This window comes from Populus trichocarpa, chromosome 12, assembly GCF_000002775.5.
Source record: "Populus trichocarpa isolate Nisqually-1 chromosome 12, P.trichocarpa_v4.1, whole genome shotgun sequence".
Taxonomy (NCBI): Eukaryota; Viridiplantae; Streptophyta; class Magnoliopsida; order Malpighiales; family Salicaceae; genus Populus; species Populus trichocarpa.
Window position 1 is genome coordinate 14879042 of NC_037296.2, and position 17056 is coordinate 14896097.

The window sequence follows — 17056 nt, forward strand, 5'->3', positions numbered from 1 at the left end:
GTATGAAGCACAGAAAAAGGCAAAAAAAACCGCGAGGGATAGGGGTTTCCAAGGCTGGAACGATGTTGCGGTTTGGAGGGATTTCAAACCGATATACATCCCGGAAGATATATCGCCGCACTATCTTGAGCACGTGACGTCTGAGCGGTTCACACGACGCTCACAGTCCGGTGCTGGCAACCGGAATCGGCCAATTCATGGCGGGGTGACAACTCACACTGGCGGTTCCGTTCCGTTTGCTGCACATGCGAAACGGATGGTAAGATTAATTTAAATGAAATATATCGTTAAATTCAGTTGTTGTTAATATATCTTTTTTCATTATAGGCTGCGTCTCTTGGACGTGAGCCGAGCCCGATGGAGCTGTTTGTGGAGACGCACGTGCGGAGTCAAGACCGCCAGAAGGGGGCGCAACAGTTCGTTGATAACCGTGCTCAGCATTTCGTGGTATGTTTGTTCAACCATTTTATTTTGTAAGTTATTATGTTTATTGTATTGAATATGATGATTACTTTTTTTATTTATTTTCAGGAGACCTATAATAATCGGTTGAGGGAGAGATACGGGGACGATACTTTGACCCATCCGGAATTCGATCCGGATTTGTGGATGGAGGTTGGCTCGTCAGGTGGACCAGATAAAAATCGGGTTTACGGGCTCTCCAACACTACGGCCGACAACTTGCGGTCGACCCGTAGTGTTTCAACCGTTGGGAGCTCCCAATCAATAGCGAGCTCCCAATCTAAGGAGTTCGTGGCTTTGCAGCAACTCAACGAGAAATACGACAACCTACAAGCGGAGTACACACAACTCAAAGCGTCTCATGCACAACAAAGAGCGGAGTCTGAGCAATTCAAAGCGTCTCAAGCACAACAAAAAGCGGAGTATGAAGTGGCTCAGGAACAGCAAAAAGCGGCTTATGACCAGCTTTACGAAATGATTATGAAATTGTCAAATAGCGGAACATGTGCGCCTAATCCTTTTTGGCCGTATAACCACCAGCCTCCGCCAGGATCTCCTCCTCCTCCTCAAGCTCCATCATCTTTATATTAATTTGTAATCAACATTATTTACCTTTAAAACTTCATTTATTATTTTTCTTGAAACATATTCAGTTTGTAATGAATATTATTTAACTTTGTTTTTTTTTTTTATGTTTAATAAAAATTTTATTTGCATAATTGGTTTGTATAACAATTAATTTATATAGTTTTATATTATATATCCTAAATAATTTTTAAAAAACAAATTAAGAAAAAAACTATTACCAAGGATTTTACCGACGGATGAATTCGGTCGGTATTTTAAACATTCACCGACAGACTTACCGACGGACTTAATCCGTCGCCATTTAACAGTAGCTTCCACCAGTACCGATGAATTTACAGACGGACATATTCCGTCAGTATTTTCAATTTCACCGACCGATGTAACGACGGATATTTTCCGTCGGTAAATTCAATTTCACCGACGGAATGAAAATCCGTCGGTATATTTCAAGCGGGAATCTTTTTTTTTTGCGCGCACTTTCCGTCTGTAAAACCTTCGGTAAATGGTTTTTTTTTTTTCCGACTGATATACCGACGGAATGGGGAATCACCGACGAAGGTAAAGCCGACGGACGTATTCCGTCGGGGATGACGTCGGTAAAAAAATCACCGACGAACTTCTAATCATACACCGACGGAATTTTTCCGTCGGTAAAACTGTGAAATCTTGTAGTGAATAATATAAATTATGTTTTAGGATCTTATATAACAGTTTAAGTTTTTGAGTTGAATTGATTTTTTAACATGGTATTAGAGTCTTGATGATTAAGCGGTCACGAGTTCGAATCTCATCATTTCTATTTATTTGATAAAAAAAATTAAACACAAGGTAATGTGGTCATGTGCAAGTTTAAAGCTCAAAGAACTTTCACTTGAGGGGGTGTGTTAGAGAATAATATAAATCATATTTTAAAATCTTACTTAACAGTTTAAGATTTTAAGTTGAATTGGTTCTTTAATAACATAGTTTAAATGTTATTACTAACTATTTAAATAGTTGAAATTAGATTATATTCAACATATTTAAGCTTTGTGACGATATAGTAGCTTATTTTTTATCTTTTATAATACTTTATATTATTATATTTGTTCTTCAGTACTGTTGAATAGCATATTTTTTTAAATTTAGTCTTAGATTTTATGTGATTTTTACGTGTTTTTGTCAAAGATTATAACCTTAACGAGAACTTGAGAAGAAAAATTAAACGAAAAAAAAAACGAACTAAAGTGAGCTTTCTTTAGTTACATAGTAAAGATAAAAATTGGAATCTCTTGAAATTATAGGGATATCTTTAGAAGATTTTAAATAGGAGGATAAAAGTGGAAATTGTAGTACTAGGCGAAACTATAGTTTACTCTATTCTCCAACAATACATTTACAGTTAAAATCGAAAAATTACATAGTATTAGTCAAAATGGTAAAAAAAATAATTTATATATGTACGTAATCATTGACATGGTCAAATTTAAAATAAAAAGAAAAAACTATAGGATATTCCACCCCTTATTATTCCACTATGAAAAGCCAATGAAACCCACTGAATGGTGTAGAATTTAAAACATACTAGCTCGTAATTGGGTGAATTTAAACCGCGGTAGTTGATCATTTCCCCCTTTTTCTTTCTTATTGTTTTTTTTTTTTTTTTAAAGTACATGATTAACTATTTTGCCAAGTTATTCAACTCAAACCACGGGTTATAAAATGAGTGAATTAATTTATATCAATTAAGATGATATTATTTTATTTATTTTTAAAAAATTCTATTATATTTTTAAAAAAACTAGATATTAACTAGGTTAATCGAGTCATGGATTAACTCATCAGATAGACTGAGACAACTTTGAGTTGATCTTTTTATGAAATCCAATCCAATTAAAGACCGAGTTCTGAATAGTCATGCTAGATCAAGTCGGGTTTAATAATTATACTATTTTTTATTCCACCTAAGACAATTAACTCTATGAAGAAAGATCAATATATATATAATCACAATCAAACTTTGTTAGCTAGGAAAACTTTGCCAAATATCGTTTAATTTAACTAAATAAAATATTGTCAGTTTAATTAGGAAATTAAATCTAACTAAAGAAAATATTTAACTAAAGAATGATTATAAATCGAACTAAAGAAAATATTTAACTAAAGAATGATTATATTTGTTTAGTTAAAAATATTTATAAAAATATTAAAGAAGATGGCGACATGAATTTGCATTTTTTTTAATTATTAATTTGATGGTTTTGAATTTATTACTACACATATAATAACAACAAAGTAACCTCATTTCTTCCTAATTTCTCTTAAAAACCTTGAGCTTAAACTTGATTGAAGAGGAGAATTTTGTGAACTGCAGAATGGTTATACGTTTTGTTTAGTTGAAAATAGAGTAAATTAAATAGATATCAACTTCTTCTTCTTTTTTTTCTTATTAATTAATCAATTAAAAGGTTCATTGAATTTATTGCTGAGTGGATTTCCTTAATTCCTCTCAGATTAATTATGAATGTAAATAGAGTTTAATTATCACCATCTCGTTTTGGACTAGAAATAAACCTGACTATTATCTGAAATGATATTTAGCCTCCATTGCAACACAGTTTAACCCTGAAATCTTCAGATTCTAGTTCTTAACTTAATCATTGGATGTCCACTTTTTCAAGTACATATTAGCTAGCTTTCCTATGAATTCAAAGAGCTAAACAATGTCATTTAGCTAAACATCAAGTTCACATAAACTACTACTAATTTCTTGTTTAGTTTTTTTTTTCCTCAAAAATTTTGTTTTCTTTGAAAAAATCACCACATTTTATATTAATCAAATTTTAATGATGATTACAGAACTCCATTAAGTATATGAAGTTCTTCCTGAAAACATTGAAGAGAGACATACAAGAAAGAAAAAGATATACATGATAGAAAAGATAAATAGTTTGCAAAAAAAAAAAATACAAAGCTACAGATGCTGCACTAGTTTGTCCATTTTAGTATTCCTTCAGGTCCTCTAAAAAGATTATTTCTTGTGTATGAAAATATCGGTACCATCAATTTAAACCAAACTGGCAGACAGTGAAGTGTGAGGTCAAACATTTTAGTCCAGTTCATCACCTCATCCTAAAAAATATAATTGTTTCGAGTAGTTCATAGAGTCCACAAGATACCATATGCTAGCAGTGTTAAGGCTTTTTGCTGAAATTTACCTATTGCACTTAACATCTTCTCCACCGAATTAGGCATACACCAAGCAAATCCAAGTCAGGCCATGACATGATTCCAAACCTTCCATGAAACATGACAGTGTAGGAATAAATGATGCACATGCTCTATTTCAATTTGACATAGAAAACACAAAGCTTGATTTGGTTGAAGTAAATTTCTACACAACAAGAGACTTCCTGTACAAACTTTATCTTGTAGAACCAACCATAGGAACATCTCAATCTTAGGAGTTGCAATACTTTTCCATAGCAAGTTTGTAAATGAAAATGAACTTGGAAATTCTAATAATACTTTTGATAATGTGTCATATTTCCAGTAGATTACATTGGTCATACCATCCGTATAATCTTCATTAAGATTAATACCGACAAGATAGATCTTATAGAAGTTAACTTTCAGTCCTGATGTCAACTTGAACCATCTTAGGATCATTTTAACATGAACTAAAGAGCTACACTCATTTAGCATAAACACTAAAGTGTCGTCAGCATATTAGAGGTGATTGATTGACTGACCATTTCCAAACCCAATGCTCTGAAAATATTGTGCTTCTAAAGCCATTTGAAAAGGAACTGACGGCCTTCAACAACAACATAAAACAACAATGGTGATAATGGATCACCTTGGTGTAAACCACACGGAGGCTGAAATTCATAGCTGGGAGAGTCATTAATGAGAATTCTCTTTTATGATTCTAAAATATATTAAATGAGAATTTCCATTTGTGATATCCATTTATCTCCAAATCCCATATACATCATCACTTTTTCTAAATAAGTCTAGTTAACTGAATCAAAGGCCTTGTTGAAGTCGACTTTCAGCAAAAACTCATTCTAACCACCTTTCTTGATAAAATGAATAACATCATTAGCTATCATGAACCCATCCAAAATTTTCCTTCCTGAAATGAAAAATGTTTGATAAGGACTGATAAGAGTAGCCATAACAGTGTGTAGCCTAGACAAGAGCAACTTCCCAACAATTTTGTACAACCCATGAATCAAACTGATTAGTCTGAACTCTGTGAGTTTTGTTAGGTGTGCGTTTTTAGGCACCAATGTAACATATGAAGTGGTAACACCCTTTAGTAGTTTTTCTATTCTGAAAAATTTAGATATCATATGAAATACCTCATTCCTAATCAATGATCAAGTTGTCTTGTAGAAACTAAATGTGAATCCATCAGGCTTAGGAGCCTTTGAGCCATCACAATCACACAATGCTCTTTTGACTTCATCCATTGTCACTGGTTGTTCCAGCCTAATAGACTGTGCAGGAGAAAGTTTGTTGAACCCAGTCGAACCTATTAGTGGCCTTATTGAACCTGATTGTTTGAACACATTTGAAAAATAAGCAACATCAACCTTAATTTAATATGGTGTAATGTGTGAACCCATTAGATAGAATCTTTATTGTGTCATTTCTTCTCCTTCTGATATTTGTTGTTAAGTGGAAGAATTTGGTGTTTCTATCTCCCAGTTTACACCAAGTCTGTCGAGAATTTTGCCTCCAAATAGCTTCCACATGTTTACTCTTTGTCCACTATTTAGAGCTAAGTTCATGTGATTCAAAGATCTCCTATTGACTCAGAGAATGTCTCTCCCTTTTCTTTTTCAACTGTTGGAGTCAGTTTTGAATATACAAAAACCTCTTATCCTGATTGCCAAAAGAGTTTTTTTTTTTTTCATTTCTGAATTGTAGATGCCAAATAACTAAGTTTCCTTACCAATCTAAATCTACCAACATGCTCAACACAGGCTTCAGTCTAGAAATGTTTGAATTTCTTAAAAAATAAAAGGTGGTCCAACCAACAATTGAGAAATTGAAATGGCTTTTACCCCTAGTCTTGATTTTATATTCTTAATAACAATTGACAGTGATTTGACAAGCCTCTAAGATATTGATAAAGCACCAATCTTGAAAACTACATATGACATTGTGGAGTAGCAAAAGCTCTATCAATATGGCTCATTGACTATCCTTGAAAACGAGTGTATCGATGACTAATTAAAGGATACTCCAGTAAGTTATACTTACTAATAAAGTCTCTAAATTCCTTTGCTCCTGGTTGATTCATGTAGTTACTACTTCTATCAATCTAATGCAACGTTTCATTAAAATTACAAACTAAAAACAATGGTACCTCAAAGGCAGCCTATAGGGTGATTATTTCCTCCCACAATAGTCATCTTTCCCTGATTAAACACTCTGTATAAACACCTACTATTGCACAAGAAAATTTTATTTGAACATATATTCCCAAGATTGCTATCCATTGCCTACTGTACTCAATGGAATCAACCTTAAATGATTCATCATTCTACATGACTAGTATTCCACCAGCAGAATTAACTAAATCAACCATGAATCACCTAACCCCCTGACTATTCCAATTCCATTCATAAAACCAAATGTACATGATCTCTTTTTAGTTTCCAAGATTAAAAAAATGTCAATAGTTTTCTGCAACAACATCTTCCTGATAAAAAACCATTTGACAGACATGCCCAGCCCACAACAATTCCAAAAGAAAATATGCATAAGAAAAGAGATGAAAATCATACCAAGATAGATGGAGATTTGCAATCTTGAGTTGTAAAAATCTGACAGTCTATGATAGCCACCTTAAATCAATGGTTGGCATCCTTCCAGTTTGAATCAAGAGTCAAGATTTGTCTCCAAAAGAGAAAAAGTATCCCTCTTCCACCCCCTATAAACATGGGTGGATTTAATGCCCTGATGGAGGAGAAATGAGAAGCCAAAGTTGAGAAGAAATCATCTATCTTCCTAGTTTTCTTTCTCTTCCTTGTTGTTGGGTTGGGTCAGCAATCATGCGGGCCTAGAATAGACCCGGCCAAGATGGCTAGGTTGGGTCCAGCCCGACCCAATATAAAAAAATGTTTTTGGGTCGTTAGTTGGCCCACCTTAGCCGGGCTGGAACCGTTCCAGCCCAACCTAGATGGTTAGGCCGGGTCTAGCCTAAACCAGAAAAAAAAAAAAGATAGAGCCAGGTCTATTGGGCCACTATTGGCCCAACCGACCTGGCTAGGCCGATCCAACCCAATATAAGAATAATAATATAATATTATAAAAATAAAAATAATTCCAAAATTCCAAAAAAAATCAAAAATCCTTTCAAAAAATTTGTGATTTTCTCGTATGTTTTTTCAATTAATTTTGCATAATGTTGGGTTGTATATTTACACTGTAAGATACAGATCCAGTATTAAAATACTTGGTTTTCTCCTAAATGTTTCTTAAAAAAAATTGAAAATTCAAAAACAAATCTAAAAAATTTCCTCTTAAAAAAACAAAAAATATTTTGTTTTCATACATACGACCAAATCCTAAAAGTTTTCCAAGCATATTTTTATATATTAAAAAACAAACAAAAATGCATCTTTCTCATGTTTTAAAATGCAAAAATGGATATCGTAATCAGTTTATGATTATCTGTTAGGGTTTGGCCAAAATATCAAAAACTCTTCACTAATCATTTTGTTCACTTTATATTAAAAGTGTTAGGGTTTAACTATAGACTTTAATATCTGGGGGTATAAAACTACATGGTAAAGCAAACCCTCAAGTTTTAAAGTTACAAAAAAATAAATGCAATGCTAAAATTTGAACCTTAGAATTGTTAGGATTTCACCTGATTAGGTAAAGACCTTCTCACGAAAGGAGATTTACCTTGAACCTTAGACAAGATCAATTGATAGAAAATGCAACTTAGAATAATAATCAAATAACAATACAGCTTACCATAAATAGGGTGCACAGGGGATCATGCGTCTTCCCCTTGTACAACCAATCTCTTACCAGGTTCTCGCAAACCATTGGTTTCCTAGTAATCATAAAACTAAGTGGCGACTCCTGAACTTCATAATCATACTTTTATGATTAAACCCGAAACTCATTTCCAACACATCCTCTCAAGAGGTAGACTTGTCGTTGCTCAACCCCTGCATGCCCCCTGCGACAATAATAATGGAGGTTCATGAAAATAAAGAACGCATTTTTCATATGTCTCTATGAAATCCTCTATCTCTATACCTACCTCCTTTTTAAAAAATAAAACAATTCTTAATTCTTTATTAACCTATACCTACCTCCTTTTTTTAAAAAAAAAAATCTTAATTCTTTATTAACAATGAACCTCGATTTTTTATAAACATTTTTTTATTAGAAGTTACCTTAAAAAATTAAATATTTTACATATATCAACCAAAATTAATTAAGGTAATATTAAAAAATGCATAAATTATTTTAGATATATATTAAAAATTTATAAGTATATTAGATTAGTTATATGCATAAATTTGAAAATATCTTGTGTCTTTATTTCTAATAGGTTATGATTTTTTTATTCACTTTCACCTTTATAAAAGAAAATATTAGTACATTCTCGTTTCAATTCAAATCTACAAAGCCAAACTTCATTCAAAGCAAATATAATTAAATTATATTTTAGAGCATTATTTAAAAGACTTTTAGGTTACAATATATAATTTTATATTATTTTTTAATACACTTCTTAAATAAAAACTATTTTAAACTTAAAACTTATACAAATCTATATAATATTACACTTAATTTTATTAATTAAAATATGAATTGTGAGATTTAAACTCGTAATTTTTTTGTTATTAAAGTTTGATATTAAGTTAAAAAAATCATCCCCATCTAAAAATTTAAAATATTAAATAAAATTTTAAAATATAATTTATATTATTTTTTAAAATTAAGTTATCGCTGGTCTTTAATCTCAAACCGAACATAAATTAAAGAACTTTTACAGTCTTGAGGCCATCATGTCTCCCACCTGCCACCTGCACCCCTGGATTTTACTTGGAGCTATCTTTTCTAGTTCTACTCGATTAAACAAGCAATCAAAATTAATTAAACATAGTCAAATTATACTTTCAATTTGGAACAAGCAATGACTCCGTCGATCAACATTAATGGGCTCCTGTGCTTTGTATTTAATTCCCATCATCGACATGTGTTGCTCTTAAGGTGCATGCTTCCTTTGAACAAAGAATGTGCTTATGTTTCAATAAAGAATAAATTTTATTAACATTCTTTACAGTTTGAATGGAATAAAAAGTGGCAAAAAGGAAGAGATCAAGATATAAGATTATATGCTTTTGAAATTTAAAAGATGCTGACGATCGATCGACCACATTGCTTTTCATTCAAAAGAAAGAAAAAATAGTATAATATTACCCTAAATTAGTAGAAAGAAATGAATTCCAAGTTGACAATGAGATTGGTAATATGCTTTTCTCCTTTTATGAAGCAAAAGATTCAACTTTGAAGAAAGGGAAGAATAATCACCAACTAACCATTGTTCTCATATTAGCTTGATGTAATTAATTAGAGCAAATTAACTTATTTTATTTTGAAAATTGGTATGTTTCACTAATTTATGTGAAACTTTATAATTTTTTACTTTTTATAGTGTTTTATTCTTATCGTTCGTCCACAAAGTAGAACTAAATTACTGAATCACGTAAATTTAGTGTATGCTCTTGTGTAATTGATTGTTCTTATTAGGAGTGATTATTTTTAGTTCGGTTCGATTTTTATAAAAAAAAAGTAATTACCAAACCGGTTTAAAAAAAAAACAAAACCAAACCGAAATCGGTTCAAACCGACCGATTTCGGTTCGGTTTTTTCCAGTTTGGCTTGGTTTTTTCGGTTTGGGTTCGGTTTTTTTGTTTTCAGGCTTATAAAACCAAAAACCAAACCGGTCGATGTTTTAAAAATTCTAATCAGTTTAATCGGGTTTTTTTCACAGTTCTGTTTTTTCGGCTAATTTTTTTCTGATTTTCTCAGTTTAATCGGTTTTTTGATTTTTTTACACACCCCTAGTTTACACACCCCTAGTTCTTATCTTTTATATTTCTCTACTTGTTAATTAATTTGAAATTTTAAGGTTGTTTTCCCAAAAAAAAAATATGATCAAGCTTTTATATTCCATTTACCTAGAAATAAAAAATGAATAATTCTTTAAGATATTCGATGTGTATTTCTTATTCTTTTTAACTACACAATTTATTAATTATTTAATTAATAGCTTTTATTGAAAATTATATTCTTGCTTATCGATTTCCAAAGTAGACAACTTTGAATGGCTGCTTGGGAGAATAATACCAATTCTTCCATTGCACACAAGATGACTACTTTTTTTCTAACCGGATTTCCATGCCTTGAACATTAGTGTATTTGTGTGGGTTGAAATTCGAGTTCTTAAAAACTTATTATTTTGCTGCTTATATATATATATATATATATATATATATATCATACTAGCGGCTACCATGAAAATAATTATCAATCTATGAATGCAGCCAACACTTACTTGAAGATCATTTCCTGTGCAAGTGAAATGTTCTTTACAATCTCGTTGAATATCATTGAAAACTAAATTATTTTTGGTTAATTAAATACTGCAAGTAATACCATATGAGAATAATTTCCATGTTTTCCTCCCAAACTTTCCATTTAACATCATTGACCATTGCAACTGCAGCTCATCAAGTGTGATTGGAACACACCAGAAAAACCCCACCACGAAATAAATTGTGTTCATAATTTCCATGCAAATTGGCATTGTATCAATCTATGGTACTGGTGCAAGGATAAAAGACGTCGGCTACATAAAAAAAACTCTTGAACAAAGTCTATTTTGAATTGCCAACCATATAAAAATTCGAGTCTTTAAAAGAGCCGTACAGATCCAAACATTGAACTTAAAAGAGTAGGATACACTAAACTCTATTCTATCAATTAAAATACAACTGCAAGATTTCACAATGGACTTCCCATCCCTGTAAATATTCCTAACCTTCAAATCTGGTTTTGTTTGGTTTAGCTTTGCCTCCTGAAGAAACAAATCTAAAGACATTACCTACTCAGCTTCAAAACTCTTAAATCCCTCCGCTACTGTAAGTTCCACACGCAGATGCCAATTACCCATGAACCCATTTCTGATATTGGAGGCTTTTTGCTGCTTTCATTACACTGACATGCATGCTATTTTTTCAAGATTGATAGAAAATAATATAAATTATATTTTAAAACCTCACCTCATAACTTAAGTTATTATATTGAAATAGTTCATTAATATAGTATCAAAATCTTGATGACCAAGCGGTCACGAATTCAAATATCATCATCCTCATTTAATTGATAAAAATTAAACACAAGGTAGTGAGGACATGTGTAAGTTTTAAGACTAAAGAGCTTTCACTTGAGGTGGTGTATTAAAGAATAATATAAATTATATCTTGAGACATAATCACTTCACAACTTAAACTATTAGGTTAAGATGGTTTTTTAACAAAGATTAATTATTATTATCTTTTTTCTTTCTTTCATGATCAAGTGGGTATCCTTGATTAGATTAATTTTGTATACATTTGATTCTTTAATCTAATTCAAATATATTTGATTTTCTAATCCTATAAAAAATAGACAATCTCCATAAGAGCTGGACAATGTATAATAATTTTATTTCTTATTCACAACTATTTAATTTATATTTGATATTTGATGCATAAATGAAACATCTTTGTTATCTTAGATCATAATTCACATCATAAATAATCATCTTATAAAATAATCTTGTTTTATAAAAAAAAAACTTATGTCGATATTATAAAAATTTAAACTCATGATCATTTCACCGGCTCTCCACTCCATGAGCTTCGGTTTTATATCATTCTTACAAAACCTAACTTGCCCTTAAAACTAATGTTCAACATGTGCAATTTGCAATGGCAAAGTGATAAGAGAAAATGTGATAGAGTCTGCATCTGTAAGAAATCCAAGCGGGGATAAAGATGAGGTGAGCATCAATGGGAATCCCAGAGATCTCCAGTACTGGTTGATGGGAGACACGAGGAAGTGATGCTTGAGATCCTGACAAGTGTCAGTTTGGCCCAACAGGTAGTAGATCCAACGGTCATGAAACAAGATTTGGGGTCCGATTGTAAATGTTCCCTTTCATGTGACAGCCTTGATTGGTATGCTCGAGGTGGAATGGAAAGCAAGTTATCTACACAGTGATTTGCACCTAAAAGAGGAAAGGTTCCTCGCTTGCTTTTCAATGGTGGAGAACACCGTAGTCCCATAATCAGAATATAATCCATGTAGATGACAACTATCATACACAGAATGGATAATGATGAATGATGCTATCCCGTGATGCTATAGTGCGTTTATTGTTAATGATAATTAGATTTTAGTTCATGTTAAAACATTATTATTGGATGTATATTCTATATTAATATTTTTTTTTTTAGTTTAACGTGGGTGTTTGGGCCAGCTATATTAATATATTGATACTATAGGCCTGTAAGATGCCTAGTTGAACTCATAATTTAGAGTGCGAATGGTTCAGTATGATGTTTAATTTATTTTAAAAAGAAAAGGAGTTAAAAATTCAGATTTGTTTTTTTTTTTAAACCTAAGTATGTAGATTTAACTAGTTTACATATTTATGTTGCGTCGCGAGTTGGATAAAAAATCTCAACATAACTAAAAGGCTTTCATGATAAAGAATTATTGATATTGTTATTAAACTCGGTTTGGTGAGTTAACATTAAAATCTATTTATCTAACTTTCTATCTATTTTAAGTTTAAAATTAAATTAAATAGCATAAAAATTTCACTGATATGACCGAGTCGACTTAATTGGTCCAATAACAAACCACTTAGCAGTAAAAAATATGATAATGAAATTGAAAAAAAAAAAACTATACCTAATCCAAGTTTAAATTAAAATTTTCTAGAAGTTAAATCAATACAATTCAGTTGATTTTATCAATTCAAAGCCACCCTGGCCACAAAATTAAAAAATAAAATAAAACTAATACAAAAAAACCCTCTACGGATAAACCCATTTCATAAATCCCAAAAAGGTGCAGATTTCGGTGCCAAAATGAGAGGATTCCTTCACATTCAAGGGGGTCAATGTGGGAACCAAATTGGGGCCAAGTTTTGGGAGGTGATCTGTGATGAACATGAGATTAATCATACAGGGAAATACAACGGAGATTCAGAACTTCAATTGGAGCAATGAAGTAAGTGGTGGAAGATGTATGCCAAGTGCTGCTCTTATTGATCTTGAACCTGGTCCATGGATTCAGTCAGATCTGGTCCTCAACTTTGTTTTCTGCCAATCTGCTACAAGGTTTCTTGTACAATCCTAGTTTTTTATTTAATTCTTCTCTCTCTTTTCTTTCGGATTGAAGTAAGCAGATGTGAAATGAACAGGAGAGGTTTCTAGAAATAAAGTGAAAAAAAACTGTAATTTCTTATTAAAAAAAAAAAAAAACTCTGGAAATCACATGGCATGGCATTTTGTGGGACCCAAAATGACAAGTGGGCTGCTTTTGAACGGTCGGGGAAAATTAGGCACCAGTCCATGAGGAAAGCTTTTTGCCTGAGAAGAGCAAGATTATCAGCAGAATTTGAGGGGGAAAAAAACAGAGAAAGGGATAGCAGGAAGCAACTTGCATTGATGATCTGTGTTAGGAATAGAAAATTGGGTGGAAGCAACTTGCTTTTGATAGAGATTTGCAATTATTTATTGCTAACATTATTGGGCATGATGCACATGCAAGCCTTGAGTATTCACTATCATATGGTCTTTTTCTATACTATAAGTTAGTCAAATGGAGAGTGTCATTCGAAGAAGAAACAATGGTGAAAACATACACTGCTGTGTTAGAATTACAAACAGTTCATGATGGGAGGGCAAAATCATGGAAAAAAACAGTTGTAACATTGACATATCATATCTATTATGATCCTGTATTTATTTTTTTGATTGTTGCACGGAATTTACAATATAATGTTTGAGTGAACAGGACTGGACGTGACTTGATAGGATTACGATGGAAAAACTGCTTCTTTCTTGGTAGTATCTCATTTGCACACGCTATTGAATTCATCAAGATAATGTTTGGTTATTATTTTGAGATTAAAAAAAATAAAAATAATTAAGATAAAAAAAACATATATATAATTAAAAAAATAAAAATTCACTCTAACTGTAAACCCCGGAAAAAAATAAATAAATACATAAAGGTTACTTAAATTGAAAACTAACTACATGAGAAATAAAAGTGAAGAAATTCTTGCATATGGTTAAATAAAAGACAGGAATTTAGAAATTTTTTAATATATTTTTCGGCCAAAATAATTCGAGACATTATAATAAGCCAGTAATGTTGAAGGTTGGATTTAATTGAAGATAATAATACACTTAAAGGAAATGGGGTCTAAATGCAAATAAGAAAAATTATAGAGTATAAATAATATCTCCTCACCAAAAATCTGCAGGAACCATAAGGAGAGAAAATATAGGGAGTTTTATATCCATTCTTGAAAAACCAAGAGAGAGAAACACTAAAACTTCAAGAACCCATCCAAGATTAAGGGTTTATAGATGGGATAAACACTTGTGAGTAAGGGATTAACAAGAAATTGAACAAGAAGAAAAGAAAGGAGGGAGTTGAAAATCTTCAACTGGTTGAAGATCAAAATCTTAATTCGTATCGGGTAACGTGTTCTAAACATGATCTTAAAAATTCATTTCAAATTCGATAATGAACTGATGTCTTAATTCTTAGACATGAATTGGGGAAAAAGTACTTATTGTTAAAATTAAGTTAATTCATGTGTGTTATGTAGTTTATAAAAGTATTGTGTGAAGGGAAAGGGGAGACGAATCTTGACAGACTTGTCTCCTGAATTTCGGTGAGATTTCGAGTAGGAGGATGAGGGAATTAGGATCGGGTTCCTTCATAGAAATTGTAGATTTGGATGTTAGCTAACCAAGAAAACTAGTCGTGCTCAATTTGGAGATGTAGAACTCTAGTTATGGGTTACCAACCGAGACTGAGTCGTGATTGATTTTGTAGGGCAATAGGACTGATGGGTTGATGAGCAATTTTGACTATCTTGGAGGCAAAACTGGGTTCTCCTTCATCAGAGAACTTGTAGCATCGTGTCTTAGCTTTCCAACGAGATCAATCTCACTTAAAATGGAGTTCTAGAACTCTAGATATAGTTAAAAATCTGATGAGTGTTCAGACATGAATGGTTGGACAGCAACCGTTGGTCAGTAACAGTTCAAACAGCAACGGTTGGACAGCAACCGTTAGGTAGTAACAGTTCAAACAGCAACGGTTGGACAACAACAGTTGGACAGTAACAGTTCAAACAACAATAGTTGGACAATAGCAGTTTAAAGTTAGCCAGTAACATTAGACTTTCACGTGAATATTATATGTAAGAATATAAAAGAATTGAGTCATACAAACACTTGCACATTGAGATACTAACTTTGAAAATATACCTGATATATGTATGTTTGTTATCATAAGGAAATGAACATGCATAGAAAGTAAAATATGAGTAATGAACGAATATGGATTCTCTATAATATCGGCTTGAAGGAATCATAACCAAAAACTTCCTTGTGATTCAGGATGAGCAACCAGGATTGGATCTTCTGTCAGGGGAGGTCATGAGACAGGCGGAGCAGGTGTATGATTTTCCCTCCTTTTTGCACTTATACAATTTAAAATTCTTCTAGTTAATGCAATTACAATAAATATTGTGTTCAATGTAAATAAAGTCTAGCGTATTTATAAGATTAGTTTCGGCTAATGGCATCCGTGATAGGATTGCCGGGAAACGAATTACAAGATTAGCTTCGGCTAATGGCATCGGTGATAGGAATGTCAGGAAACGAATCACAAGATTGGACTTTGCAAGGTCACCCGGTTCATACAAGTAAATAAGAGTATTCAAATTAAGAATATGCAAATGAGTGTTAATTGGGTTTAAAAGATTTACAAGCAAAAAATAAGTTGTTTGTTAGAATTCTTATAGATCCGATAGAAAATTAATATTTCATTCATATATATTACATGAGCAAATAAATATTTCTTTTATCAATATAATTGTATGTTTATTTATGTAACAGGTCCATCAAATATACAGGGAGATCATTAGTTTAGGACTCTACTTTGTCAAACTTATATAAATATTTAACTTAAACAAAAGGGAATTAACACATTTATGTAGTATGTTTTTGTGTAAACCTTGATGTATTTATAAAAGTTCAGCATAGCATGTGGTACTTTAGTTATCTTGTAATTAATCCTTTTTTAATGTTTAAGAACATTTATTATGTTGTAATGCTTTCTTTGCATGTTAGCATTTATTTTTCTTTTAAATTTTATGATATGATATATGGGCTATGTTTATATTGAACTTACTCGTAGGATATATATATATATATATATATATATATATATATATATATTGTAGATTGTAGATTGTATGAGGTGTTGAATTACGATGATTGATATAAGGTCCGGAATTATAGGGCCTTGTGATGATGAGTTGATTGAATAAATTGATAGTAGTCAATAACTTGGGATGTCCTAAATACAAACGAAATTTTACCGAATTTTTGGTAGATTTAAAAAAAAAATTACCCTCAAATTATGAGAATATGTTGGGATCTTTTAACATTGATCAAGTCGTACAGCTGGGCTGTTACACTAAGTGTTCTAAAAACATATTTGTTTTGTATTTCTATTTCTATTTCTCCAATCAAATGTACTCCTTACCTTCCATCTAACCTCGTGATATCCTATTCATTAACATGTATCAAACACCTATCTAATTGAGACTTGAAAGAACACTCCATTCCAAACTTTTGATACAAGAACTATGGATTGGTTGAGGATCAGTTCTTCATAA

At 31.8% G+C, this 17056-nt stretch overlaps 1 protein-coding gene across 1 annotated transcript; it reads left to right on the plus strand.

Moving 5' to 3' along the window:
• The first annotated feature begins 244 nt into the window (after window positions 1-244).
• On the plus strand, window positions 245-13485 carry LOC127904078 (uncharacterized). Its single transcript, XM_052445835.1, has 3 exons — window positions 245-447; window positions 532-825; window positions 13315-13485. The coding sequence occupies exons 1-3, from the start codon at window positions 358-360 to the stop codon at window positions 13483-13485; spliced, it is 555 nt and encodes a 184-aa protein (XP_052301795.1). The 5' UTR covers window positions 245-357.
• The last annotated feature ends 3571 nt before the right edge of the window (window positions 13486-17056 follow it).

Excerpts from the sequence above, each read along its gene's own strand:
- LOC127904078 (XM_052445835.1), top strand. The coding sequence starts at position 358 with ATGGAGCTGTTTGTGGAGACGCACGTGCGGAGTCAAGACCGCCAGAAG. Across the intron at positions 448-531 it reads ACCGTGCTCAGCATTTCGTG|GAGACCTATAATAATCGGTT; the intron begins GTATGTTTGTTC and ends ATTTATTTTCAG. Across the intron at positions 826-13,314 it reads CACAACTCAAAGCGTCTCAT|GGAAATACAACGGAGATTCA; the intron begins GCACAACAAAGA and ends TTAATCATACAG.